A 13,978-nucleotide genomic window follows, 5' to 3' on the forward strand; every position below is an offset into this window, starting at 1 on the left:
GCTCAATGAATCCACATCTTACAGTTTTGTAAAGTTACAAACTGATTTTTATTAAACACCATACTTTAATTTACAACCATGAACATTATCAATCTACAAATATAGTCATATCAAAATGTAAAAAGGGGAGCAAGCGGGCAACAATATCAGACCATGGAAAGCGATGGGCAGTCCAAGGAGCGCATACGAACATCCAGGTAAGAAAAGAGAAATATCCTCAATTATCTACAAAAGTGCAAGGTGCATAGTAAGCAGCAAATTAAACTACCTGAGTGTCATGATACGCTACACAGAGCCCGGGCATGAAGGAAAGGAGACTAAATTATAGCCAGCAGTAACCAAATAATAACCACCCAAGTACCGGTAAAGTGTAACATGTTGCAAGCATCATTTAAATAAAGAACATCTCCAGACCCACTTACTCATGCTGCAGACCACCCAATGCCCTGGTGCCCCGACGCGCGTTTCGCTGTTGCTTCTTCTGGAGCACTGGATTAGTTGAAAGAGCAAGATCTCACACTTTCACTGCAAGAGTGGCCACAAGAGATTGTGGGATCTCTCACTGAATGCCGGGATTTTGCCACCCGTAAGTTTGGGCAAAACTTTTCCTAGAAAGTCGTGCCCTATCGGAGGGGATTTAAGGTTACTTCTGAGCACTTTTGTTAATGGGTGATATTTATAAAAATCATTAATCTGGGTTTATCCATTACAAGGGCTTCCCCAGTCATTTGTAAACCAGTAGAGAAGAGATGTGGGGCAAATAATAGTAATATTTGACCAACTCGATAATATGACAAGGACATGAAGAGTTTACCTGATTATACTAAAGCCAAATTTTGTAGATGTATAACTTATTTTTCTTTAGAATTTTGTATGACTGTCAGTGATCTACTGCAGATGCTGTACATCTGAATTATTATATACAATAATAAGCTCTTTTATTTAAAGCTTTCCCGCAAATCCAACCTTCAGGGAGGAGTCTCAAGCAGAGGAATACTGTTACGCATCCTGCCCGATTCCAGCGTCATGCCCCAATGGGCAGCCGACTTATGGTTGCCAGATGCTGCCTACCCTTCTGAAAAGATTCATGTCCTCCCCTGTCAGCCCGGAAAGCTTATCCTACTTTGAATGCACAATGTACACTGAAATGGTGAAACGTGCAATTCTGCGGCAAATGAGACTTTTTGCTAATTTCCTTCTAAACAAAAAGGTGGATTTGAGAGATATTTTTTTAAACAATTTGCAGGTGACATGAGAGAGCGAATGATTGGAGAAAGGGAGTAACGGAAATACAACCAGGAGATGGGATCATGGTCGCTTCACACACTGAAATGGAAATATCATGGTTAGGGCTCCCTCCAATTTGCGATTATATTGGACTACTGCAATCTGATTTCTTTTGTTCCTTCTGGATCGCGATCAGACGGAAAAAACAATGCAACAAACTTTGCATGCCAAATTCAGAGAGCAAGTACCCATATAAACATACTGTACTCGAATATTACCCAAGTGCAGTGCGATTACCGTGGATGCTGGCAGCAGAGGAGATGGAGAAATTAATTTCTCTGTCTCCTCCACAGCTGTGCACAGAACACCGACACTCGAATCACATCGCAGCAGAACTGGAGTCGCGTGTCATTAGCATATCGCATCAGACGTGATACGCTAATGTGACTCCAGCCTTAGCCTGATGAGCAGGGGATAAAACAGAAGAAGTTCCTTAATTATAAAATTTAGTTTCAGATAGGACGTGGACAGACAGTCGCTAAATAAATTGCTATCAATAATGATAATAATAATCACCATGAGGACATCTTTCTGAACTTTCCACCACTAGTTCCAATAATATAGACATTTAGAGAGAAACCAGACTGACTAGCGTCTCTTACCAGTCACTGATGCTGATGTCTGATGTTGAAGTCCACTCGTCGTTCCACCAGAACTTTCCTACAAGAATCCAACATTAAACACATGAGAAAGAGAAAAAAGGAACCCTAGTTAATCTTATGTCTCAACATGAACCAATCAACCCAAAAATGAGAAATATCTCCTCGCATGGTGATCAGACAGCAATGACATTCAACCAAGTACACGTTGTGATGTACCAACTAGTGATTTACTGAGAGACAGATATGTATCGCACTGACAGAGGTCTGCAGCGATCTGAATCCTGGACAGGTTGCTGGGTCTTGTAGTCCCCACAAGCCTGTATTTTAGTAAAGGGCTGAATTTAAGGATTAAACAGAAAGTGATGGGTGGGACAGGTTAACCACATACCTCCCAAGGGGTGTGCTCCTATGACGTCAGGAAGGTCCTATATGTTTTCCTGGTTGCACCACATGGGAGATGTTCCTGTGTGAGACTGGAGCTGGCGGGAGCTCCTGAAAGTCCAGGAAGCACTGGGGGTCTGGACTACTGAGAGGACCTATATGAAGTCAGGCAGGAAAACCTGAGAAGCCGTTAAGGAGGTATCCCTGAGCCTGGGGAACTGTGTGTTTGGTCAGAGACACACTGCTTTATTTCTCGTGCGAGAATCGCATCGTAAACCTCGTACTGGCTGTCGGCTCTCCTGACCTGAGCTTGACAGCTGCATAGTAATCCATCATGCTTTCAGGCTCAGGGCAGGAGAGGTGCTGGCCAGTCCGTGCAGTGAGATGCAATTCTTGCACGAGAAATAAGGCAGTGTGTCTCTGCACTTTGGCTCAAGACTGAGACTGAATACTGGACACTAACCAGGCCAGTGTGACCACAGGCCTGACTGAGCAGAGCCCTCTTATGGACGTTGTGTTTTTGTTTTGCCTGATCTAAAGGCTGTTTACTTTCCGTTTGTGTTTCTAGGGTTTATGAAGCAATAAACCCACATGAACTTTTAAAGAAACGGTTGCTGTATGTTTTGAATATCGCTTAGTGATCGCTCCATCACAACGTCTACTGAAATATTGCCATTATCCTCGGCGTGAAATAATCTTCGTCTATTGTAAGGCGGACAATGTGTTCAGTAAAAACAGTTCTTACATCAATCAGCGTCGTCAACGCTTTTACAGTAAAGAAGTCTTTCATCACTGCTTGAGATTAATCCTTCTACTTCTTTCAGTACTTACTTTTGTGAGCAGTGTTCTGCTTTAGAAGCAACAATAACAGGATCTGCTGGAGCCTCCATGTCAGGAAGTTATGAATTATTCTCCTTTGTTCTGGAGACACAAGCAGAGCTGGTCGACTACTTCTCCCATTGGTTTCTCTAGGACCAAATCCTTCATGCAGCCCTCTCTCCGGGCAGATGGTCAGCTCTGGAATGTAAGTTTTATCCCCTGCTAGTACTAGAAGAGCTGAATGTGTTCTTTCCCTCCAAAAACCTCTTTGTCTTATAGGCCAAATCCTCAAAGCCAAATTCAATAATACACATTAATCCCAAAAACATGAAAATTAGATTTACAGGATCTGGGCACTTGGGGTTACGCATGTCAGCGTTTTGCGGCATTTAGGGCCATCGGAAACCTGGGAAATTAATTTCTGCCCACCAGTAAATCACAAACATACCGTGTTTGGAGTCTAAATAACGGTAAAATCACAAGGGAGTAAATAATGCCAATATCGTTGGCCTGTGAGCTTCCAGGCCAAAGATATGGAAAAAAAGGAATTTTTGATAACTTTCCAAAATAGGTGTACCTCCAAGAAAACAGCCCACATGTGAGGTCAGCCAAAGTGGAAGTTCGTAAGTCCCTAAGTTTATGGCCAAACCATCCAATTTGGGAGGCATTCAGAGCCGGAGAGACAGCAGCTAACACCATGCTGGAGTGCTGAATCATTCCTCCCCTCGACACGTCATACCTGTGACTGAGCTTTAGTAAGTTTAGTACGTTTATCTCTTTTATTTTATAACTGTTTGTACATATTTGTATTTTGTTTGTTTTGTAAACACTGCCGATTTTTATGAAGTAAACTTGTAAATTTGCTAGCTTCGGTCTTTATGCTCTATGATCGATCCGACATGTACAAAGCGCAAATTCACGCCACCTGGGGTTGGTTTCTGTCCCGATAAAGGCTTGGTAACTTACTGGCTTATATCTAATGAGGAACTGGTGACAGCATAGCGTTCTGGAGTTTTTGGGGGATCCTGGCAGTGACGCCAATATACAGTAGTGTACTACTGGCCTGGGAGTATATATACTGTTCTCACTGCACAATGCCTTGATAACCAGCGCATGATAGGGCAGCCTTTCTGGCGACTACTTATCCTAGGTGCAGTTCCCTGACTGACCTGAGGGTAAGGGGGCGCCAGAGAGCTGCAAGTGCATGACTGGAACTGAAATGTTTTCGTGACACTCCAGTACTCAGCACGACGCCTGGAGATTAGTAGAAGCTTCATTATATCAATCTATAGAAAATGTACAGAAATCTCGTCTCATCAACCTGATGATCCCGGGGGACATCTTCCTCCTTCTCTGGCCGATCCTGGGAATTTAGAGGACTGGGACTTCTCTCCGGGGGATTTCTCGGATTGGATCCATCTATAGGGAATAACCGCAGTGACTGAATACATTGTCTATATGTGATGAGCAGATGATGGGGAATCTAGACGACTCTCAGACCTGTTCTCTACAACCCAGGAAGGTCTCCTCTTACCCGGAGATGTGATAGATCGGCGATCCTCCATCATGGCGTCCTTGTACAGATCCTTGTGTCCTTCTATATACTCCCACTCCTCCATGGTGAAATAGACGGTGACGTCCTGACACCTTATAGGAACCTGACACACACAATGACCCGCCATTAGCAGACCCCTCCCCCGGCGTTATTGTATAATGTCCCAGCATTCCCGGCAGCGCTCACCTCTCCGCTTAGCAGCTCAGTGATCCTATTGGTCAGTTCTAGGATCTTCTGCTCATGTATCAGTGAATGAGGTGGAGGCTCGGTGATGTCACTCGGGGTCCGGCTCCGCCCTCCTGACACACGGGGGGTCACACACCCACCAGACGACGTCTTCACTACTGTGTGATCCTGTGTATGGGGAGACGCCGATCACTACACAGAGGACAAGAATCCTTCACCTTTCCCGTCATATCCCTGCTTTATTCCTAGAGATCAGAATGATGTGATGATCTCACCTCTCCAGTGATCCAGTAGATTATCTCTAAGGTGAGGTCTAATATCCGAGCCGTCATGTCGTCTGTGTCCTGCTCCATCCTCGGGGGGTCACTGATGGAGAGGACCATCGTCTGTTAAAGGAAAATAAACCTTAAGAAACACGGATGGGAAATCTAATAAGAAATTATACAGGACTGTACACAGTATACGATGGAGATGTCTTGTATATATCGGGTTGCTCTAAATCCAATGTCTTACCCTGAAGTAATAGTAATCCTCCCCAGATATTAGTAGGAGCAATGGGCACATAGTATATGGTGTAGAGCTGTGTATATACAGTATACAGTTTGGAACTGTATGTATATAGTATATATAGCATGGTGTACAACCGTGTGTATACAGTATACTGTGCACAGTGTGTATATATAGTATATGGTGTACAACTGTCACTGTGAATTCAATATGTGGTGTAAAGTTGCTTCTATGGGGTGGGCCATGTATATGGATAAACCTAAATAAAATGGGAATGGTTGATGATATCAACTTCCTGTTTGTGGCACATTAGTATATGAGAGGAGGAAAACTTTTCAAGATGGGTGGTGACCATGGTGGCCATTTTGGATTGCATCTTTACAAATGGCCCACCCAGGTGTATCCATATAAATGGCCCACCCTGTATATAAAACAGCTCTACACTGTATAATATAAAGACACAACTCTACAACACATACTAAATACGCAGTGACAGCTTTACACCGTATAATAAACACACTGTGCACAGAATACTGTATACTCACAGTTGTACACTGCATGCTATATATACTCAGCTCTATGCCATATACTATATACATACAGTTTTACGCTGTGCATTATACACAAAGATCTATGCCGTATATGATATACACACAGCTCTACACTGTATAATATATCGTATACGGCATAGATCTTTGTGTATAGTATGGAGCTGTGTGTATATAGAGTAGAGTAGTGTGTATATAGTGTAGAGCTGTGTGTATATAGTGTAGAGCAGTGTGTCTATATAGTGTAGAGCTGTGTGTATAGTGTAGAGCTGTGTATATAGTGTAGAGCTGTGTGTATATAGAGTAGAGTAGTGTGTATATAGTGTAGAGCTGTGTATATAGTGTAGAGCAGTGTGTCTATATAGTGTAGAGCTGTGTGTATAGTGTAGAGCTGTGTATATAGTGTAGAGCTGTGTATATAGTGTAGAGCTGTGTATATATAGTATAGAGCTGTGCATATAGTGTAGAGCTGTGTATATATAGTATAGAGCTGTGTGTATATAGTATAGAGCTGTGTGTATATAGTGTAGAGCTGTGTATATAGTGTAGAGCTGTGTATATATAGTATAGAGCTGTGTGTATAGTGTAGAGCTGTGTGTATATACTGTAGAGCTGTGTGCAGTGTAGAGCAAAGTGTATATAGTATAGAGCTGTGCATATATAGTGTAGAGCTGTATATACAGTATAGCGTAGAGCTGTGTATATATAGTGTAGAGCTGTGTATATAGTGTAGAGCTGTGTATATAGTGTAGAGCTGTGTATATAGTGTAGAGCTGTGTGTATATAGTGTAGAGCTGTGTATATAGTGTAGAGCTGTGTGTATATAGTGTAGAGCTGTGTGTATACAGTGTAGAGCTGTGTGTATATAGTGTAGAGCTGTGTATATATAGTGTAGAGCTGTGTATATAGTGTAGAGCTGTGTATATAGTGTAGAGCTGTGTGTCTATATAGTGTAGATCTGTGTATATAGTGTAGATCTGTGTATATAGTGTAGAGCTGTGTGTATATAGTGTAGAGCTGTGTATATAGTGTAGAGCTGTGTGTATATAGTATAGAGATGTGTGTATATAGTGTAGAGCTGTGTGTATATATTGTAGAGCTGTGTATATAGTGTAGAGCTGTGTATATAGTGTAGAGCTGTGTATATAGTGTAGAGCTGTGTATATAGTGTAGAGCTGTGTATATAGTGTAGAGCTGTGTGTCTATATAGTGTAGATCTGTGTATATAGTGTAGATCTGTGTATATAGTGTAGAGCTGTGTATATAGTGTAGAGCTGTGTGTATATAGTGTAGAGCTGTGTATATATAGTTTAGAGCTGTGTATATAGTGTAGAGCTGTGTATATAGTGTAGAGCTGTGTATATATAGTGTAGAGATGTGTGTATATATAGTGTAGAGCTGTGTGTATATAGTGTAGAGCTGTATATATAGTGTAGAGCTGTGTATATAGTGTAGAGCTGTGTATATAGTGTAGAGCTGTGTATATAGTGTAGAGCTGTGTGTATATAGTGTAGAGCTGTGTGTATATAGTGTAGAGCTGTGTATATAGTGTAGAGCTGTGTGTATATAGTGTAGAGCTGTGTGTATAGTGTAGATCTGTGTATATAGTGTAGATCTGTGTATATAGTGTAGAGCAGTGTATATAGTGTAGAGCTGTGTGTATATAGTGTAGAGCTGTGTATATAGTGTAGAGCTGTGTCTATATAGTGTAGAGCTGTGTATATATAGTGTAGAGCTGTGTATATAGTGTAGAGCTGTGTATACAGTGTAGAGCTGTGTATATAGTGTAGAGCTGTGTATATAGTGTAGAGCTGTGTATATAGTGTAGATCTGTGTATATAGTGTAGAGCTGTGTATATAGTGTAGAGCAGTGTATATAGTGTAGAGCTGTGTATATAGTGTAGAGCTGTGTGTCTATATAGTGAAGAGCTGTGTATATATAGTATGTTCCTTGACCGCAACACTGCAAAAACGCTAGTGCATGCCCTTATCATCTCCAGCCTCGACTACTGCAACCTCCTACTCTCTGGACTCCCCTCTAGCACTCTGGCACCACTCCAATCCATCCTACACTCTGCTGCCCGACTAATCCACCTGTCCCCCCGCTATTCCCCAGCCTCTCCCCTGTGTCAAGCCCTTCACTGGCTTCCTATCGCCCAGAGACTCCAGTTCAAAACCCTCACACTGACATACAAAGCCATCCACAACCTGTCTCCTCCATACATCTGTGACATGGTCTCCCGGTACCTACCTACACGCGACCTCCGATCCTCCCAAGACCTCCTTCTCTACTCCCCTCTCATCTCTTCTTCCCATAACCGCATCCAAGACTTCTCCCGTGCTTCCCCCATACTCTGGAACTCTCTACCCCAACACATCAGACTTGCGCCTACCATAGAAACCTTCAAAAAGAACCTGAAGACTCATCTCTTCCGACAAGCCTACAGCCTGCAGTGATCCTCAACCTACTGAACAGCCGTACAGCCAGCTCTTCCCTCTCCTAGTGTATCCTCACCCACCCCCTGCAGACTGTGAGCCCTCGCGGGCAGGGTCCTCCCTCCTTATGTACTCGTGTGCCTTGTTATCTGCTCATGTTTAATGTATTTGTCTATATTTGCCCCGTATTCACATGTAAAGCGCCATGGAATAAATGGCGCTATAAAAATGTATAATAATAATAATAATAATAATAATATAGAGCTGTGTATATAGCGCTACACTAAGTATATAGTGTAGAGCTGTGTGTGTATGATGTAAAGCTGTGTATATATAGTATAGAGCTGTGTATATAGTGTAGAGCTGTGTATATATAGTATAGAGCTGTGTATATAGTGTAGAGCTGTGTATATAGTGTAGAGCTGTATATATAGTATAGAGCTGTGTATATAGTGTAGAGCTGTGTATATAGTGTAGAGCTGTGTGTATATAGTGTAGAGCTGTATATATAGTGTAGAGCTGTGTATATAGTGTAGAGCTGTATATATAGTGTAGAGCTGTATATATAGTGTAGAGCTGTGTGTATATAGTGTAGAGCTGTATATATAGTGTAGAGCTGTGTGTAAAGTGTAGAGCTGTATATATAGTGTAGAGCTGTGTATATAGTGTAGAGCTGTGTGTCTATACAGTGTAGAGCTGTGTGTATACGATGTAAAGCTGTGTGTATACAGTGCAGAGCTGTGTATATATAGTGCAGAGCTGTGTGTATACAGTGTAGAGCTGTGTATATATAGTTTAGAGCTGTGTATATATAGTGTAGAGCTGTGTATATAGTGTAGATCTGTGTATATATAGTTTAGAGCTGTGTATATAGTGTAGAGCTGTGTATATAGTGTAGAGCTGTGTGTATATAGTGTAGAGCTGTGTGTATACAGTGTAGAGCTGTGTATATATAGTTTAGAGCTGTGTATATAGAGTAGAGCTGTGTATATAGTGTAGAGCTGTGTATATAGTGTAGAGCTGTGTATATAGTGTAGAGCTGTGTATATATAGTATAGAGATGTGTATATAGTATAGAGCTGTGTATATAGTGTAGAGCTGTGTATATAGTATAGAGCTGTGTATATAGTGTAGAGCTGTGCATATATAGTGTAGAGCTGTGTATATATAGTATAGAGCTGTGTATATAGTATAGAGCTGTGTATATAGTGTAGATCTGTGTATATATAGTTTAGAGCTGTGTATATAGTGTAGAGCTGTGTATATAGTGTAGAGCTGTGTGTATACAGTGTAGAGCTGTGTATATATAGTTTAGAGCTGTGTATATAGTGTAGAGCTGTGTATATAGAGTAGAGCTGTGTATATAGTGTAGAGCTGTGTATATAGTGTAGAGCTGTGCATATATAGTGTAGAGCTGTGTATATATAGTATAGAGCTGTGTATATAGTATAGAGCTGTGTATATAGTGTAGAGCTGTGTATATATAGTATAGAGCTGTGTATATAGTGTAGAGCAGTGTATATAGTGTAGAGCTGTGTATATAGTGTAGAGCTGTGTATATATAGTGTAGAGCCGGGACCAGCTGCTTCGAAAGCATCACCAAACCAGGGATTCAAGCTTCAGGAGGCTAATTTGCATATTCCAGGTGCCTTCTGGGAGAAGCGAAGTCTCCCTAAGCTAGAAGATCGTTGGGTACAGCCGGGACCAGCTGCTTCGAAAGCATCACCAAACCAGGGATTCAAGCTTCAGGAGGCTAATTTGCATATTCCAGGTGCCTTCTGGGAGAAGCGAAGTCTCCCTAAGCTAGAAGATCGTTGGGTACAGCCGGGACCAGCTGCTTCGAAAGCATCACCAAACCAGGGATTCAAGCTTCAGGAGGCTAATTTGCATATTCCAGGTGCCTTCTGGGAGAAGCGAAGTCTCCCTAAGCTAGAAGATCGTTGGGTACAGCCGGGACCAGCTGCTTCGAAAGCATCACCAAACCAGGGATTCTAGCTTCAGGAGGCTAATTTGCATATTCCAGGTGCCTTCTGGGAGAAGCGAAGTCTCCCTAAGCTAGAAGATCGTTGGGTACAGCCGGGACCAGCTGCTTCGAAAGCATCACCAAACCAGGGATTCAAGCTTCAGGAGGCTAATTTGCATATTCCAGGTGCCTTCTGGGAGAAGCGAAGTCTCCCTAAGCTAGAAGATCGTTGGGTACAGCCGGGACCAGCTGCTTCGAAAGCATCACCAAACCAGGGATTCAATCTTCAGGAGGCTAATTTGCATATTCCAGGTGCCTTCTGGGAGAAGCGAAGTCTCCCTAAGCTAGAAGATCGTTGGGTACAGCCGGGACCAGCTGCTTCGAAAGCATCACCAAACCAGGGATTCTAGCTTCAGGAGGCTAATTTGCATATTCCAGGTGCCTTCTGGGAGAAGCGAAGTCTCCCTAAGCTAGAAGATCGTTGGGTACAGCCGGGACCAGCTGCTTCGAAAGCATCACCAAACCAGGGATTCAAGCTTCAGGAGGCTAATTTGCATATTCCAGGTGCCTTCTGGGAGAAGCGAAGTCTCCCTAAGCTAGAAGATCGTTGGGTACAGCCGGGACCAGCTGCTTCGAAAGCATCACCAAACCAGGGATTCAAGCTTCAGGAGGCTAATTTGCATATTCCAGGTGCCTTCTGGGAGAAGCGAAGTCTCCCTAAGCTAGAAGATCGTTGGGTACAGCCGGGACCAGCTGCTTCGAAAGCATCACCAAACCAGGGATTCAAGCTTCAGGAGGCTAATTTGCATATTCCAGGTGCCTTCTGGGAGAAGCGAAGTCTCCCTAAGCTAGAAGATCGTTGGGTACAGCCGGGACCAGCTGCTTCGAAAGCATCACCAAACCAGGGATTCTAGCTTCAGGAGGCTAATTTGCATATTCCAGGTGCCTTCTGGGAGAAGCGAAGTCTCCCTAAGCTAGAAGATCGTTGGGTACAGCCGGGACCAGCTGCTTCGAAAGCATCACCAAACCAGGGATTCAAGCTTCAGGAGGCTAATTTGCATATTCCAGGTGCCTTCTGGGAGAAGCGAAGTCTCCCTAAGCTAGAAGATCGTTGGGTACAGCCGGGACCAGCTGCTTCGAAAGCATCACCAAACCAGGGATTCAAGCTTCAGGAGGCTAATTTGCATATTCCAGGTGCCTTCTGGGAGAAGCGAAGTCTCCCTAAGCTAGAAGATCGTTGGGTACAGCCGGGACCAGCTGCTTCGAAAGCATCACCAAACCAGGGATTCAAGCTTCAGGAGGCTAATTTGCATATTCCAGGTGCCTTCTGGGAGAAGCGAAGTCTCCCTAAGCTAGAAGATCGTTGGGTACAGCCGGGACCAGCTGCTTCGAAAGCATCACCAATCCAGGGATTCTAGCTTCAGGAGGCTAATTTGCATATTCCAGGTGCCTTCTGGGAGAAGCGAAGTCTCCCTAAGCTAGAAGATCGTTGGGTACAGCCGGGACCAGCTGCTTCGAAAGCATCACCAAACCAGGGATTCAAGCTTCAGGAGGCTAATTTGCATATTCCAGGTGCCTTCTGGGAGAAGCGAAGTCTCCCTAAGCTAGAAGATCGTTGGGTACAGCCGGGACCAGCTGCTTCGAAAGCATCACCAAACCAGGGATTCAAGCTTCAGGAGGCTAATTTGCATATTCCAGGTGCCTTCTGGGAGAAGCGAAGTCTCCCTAAGCTAGAAGATCGTTGGGTACAGCCGGGACCAGCTGCTTCGAAAGCATCACCGAATTTTTGCCTGTAGGACATTATTGCAAGAGAGCTTGGCTGAGTAGATTACACAAGAAGGAAAACACACAGCAAGTCAGCAGGATCTAGGAGCAACATGGCAGATGTGACAACCTACATGGTGAGCTGCAGCATGTGCTACATGTTCACAGATCGACCAGAAGAAGAATCCAATTTCACCTGTCAGAAGTGTAGACTAGTGGCCCTTTTAGAAGAAAAGGTGCGGGGTCTGGAAGAAAGAATAGCAACTTTGAAACTCATCAAAGAGAATGAAGACTTTCTAGACAGAACAGAAGCATCTCTACTGGTCACAGAAGGTGCAAAAAGTGTCAGAGAACCTCCAAAAGCAGATGAGTGGAAGCATGTGACCAAAAGAAGCAAGAAGACCATGGAGAAATCACCAACCACACAACTGAAGAACCGATATCAAATCTTTGTAGAGGATGAAGATGGCACACCTAAGAATGAAGCAATACCAGCAAGCAAAAAAGAAAAGGGCACACAGCAACAAGTGACAGCAAAAAGTACAGCCAAGAAGCAACGAAGAGTGGTGGTGGTGGGAGACTCACTACTGAGAGGCACCGAAGCAGCCATCTGCAGACCGGACATAACTGCAAGAGAAGTATGCTGCCTTCCAGGTGCGATGATCAAGGATGTGACCGATAGGATACCAAAGCTCTTCAGCTCCAAGGACGTCCACCCATTTCTTCTGATACATGTTGGCACCAATGACACGGCAAGGAAGGACCTACCGACAATCTGCAAGGACTTTGAAGAGTTGGGGAAGAAAGTAAAGGAACTGGATGCACAGGTAGTTTTTTCTTCTATCCTTCCAGTAGACGGGCATGGCACCAGGAGATGGAACAGGATCCTTGATGCAAACAACTGGCTAAGACGATGGTGCAGACAACAAGGATTTGGATTCCTGGACCACGGTGTGAATTACTGGTATGATGGACTCCTCGCCAGAGACGGACTACACCTCAACAAACCTGGGAAACACACATTCGCCAGAAGACTCGCTACACTCATCAGGAGGGCGTTAAACTAGAAGAAGAGGGGACGGGAAGAAAAATATTAGACTCGAACAAAGACGACCCAGGAAAACATACTCAGAAGGGAGGTAAGAACATTTCTAAAACAATCCACAGTGAGGAGATTGGAACAAAACAAAATCCTCTAAACTGCATGCTCGCAAACGCCAGAAGCCTGACAAACAAGATGGAAGAACTAGAAGCAGAAATATCTACAGGTAACTTTGACATAGTGGGAATAACCGAGACATGGTTAGATGAAAGCTATGACTGGGCAGTTAACTTACAGGGTTACAGTCTGTTTAGAAAGGATCGTAAAAATCGGAGAGGAGGAGGGGTTTGTCTCTATGTAAAGTCTTGTCTAAAGTCCACTTTAAGGGAGGATATTAGCGAAGGGAATGAGGATGTCGAGTCCATATGGGTTGAAATTCATGGAGGGAAAAATGGTAACAAAATTCTCATTGGGGTCTGTTACAAACCCCCAAATATAACAGAAAGCATGGAAAGTCTACTTCTAAAGCAGATAGATGAAGCTGCAACCCATAATGAGGTCCTGGTTATGGGGGACTTTAACTACCCGGATATTAACTGGGAAACAGAAACCTGTGAAACCCATAAAGGCAACAGGTTTCTGCTAATAACCAAGAAAAATTATCTTTCACAATTGGTGCAGAATCCAACCAGAGGAGCAGCACTTTTAGACCTAATACTATCTAATAGACCTGACAGAATAACAAATCTGCAGGTGGTTGGGCATTTAGGAAATAGCGACCACAATATTGTGCAGTTTCACCTGTCTTTCACTAGGGGGACTTGTCAGGGAGTCACAAAAACATTGAACTTTAGGAAGGCAAAGTTTGAACAGCTTAGAGATGCCCTT

The 13,978-nt window shown here is 43.4% G+C and overlaps 1 protein-coding gene and 1 pseudogene across 1 annotated transcript in view; one reads left to right on the top strand and one right to left on the bottom strand.

Annotated features, from left to right (window-relative positions):
* Nucleotides 1-13,978, top strand: part of LOC138637638 (zinc finger protein 729-like) — a 304,899-nt pseudogene that overhangs the window by 91,942 nt on the left and 198,979 nt on the right.
* Nucleotides 1-13,978, bottom strand: part of LOC138680722 (oocyte zinc finger protein XlCOF7.1-like) — an 86,968-nt gene that overhangs the window by 40,406 nt on the left and 32,584 nt on the right. Inside the window, exons 8-12 of the mRNA XM_069768006.1 lie at nucleotides 5,106-5,216; nucleotides 4,831-4,998; nucleotides 4,624-4,747; nucleotides 4,411-4,508; nucleotides 1,890-1,947 (exon numbers count right to left, since the gene is read on the bottom strand). Of these exons, the coding sequence (XP_069624107.1) occupies nucleotides 1,890-1,947; nucleotides 4,411-4,508; nucleotides 4,624-4,747; nucleotides 4,831-4,998; nucleotides 5,106-5,216 (559 nt within the window). The remainder of the gene's footprint in view (nucleotides 1-1,889; nucleotides 1,948-4,410; nucleotides 4,509-4,623; nucleotides 4,748-4,830; nucleotides 4,999-5,105; nucleotides 5,217-13,978) is intronic.

This window comes from Ranitomeya imitator, chromosome 5, assembly GCF_032444005.1.
Source record: "Ranitomeya imitator isolate aRanImi1 chromosome 5, aRanImi1.pri, whole genome shotgun sequence".
Taxonomy (NCBI): Eukaryota; Metazoa; Chordata; class Amphibia; order Anura; family Dendrobatidae; genus Ranitomeya; species Ranitomeya imitator.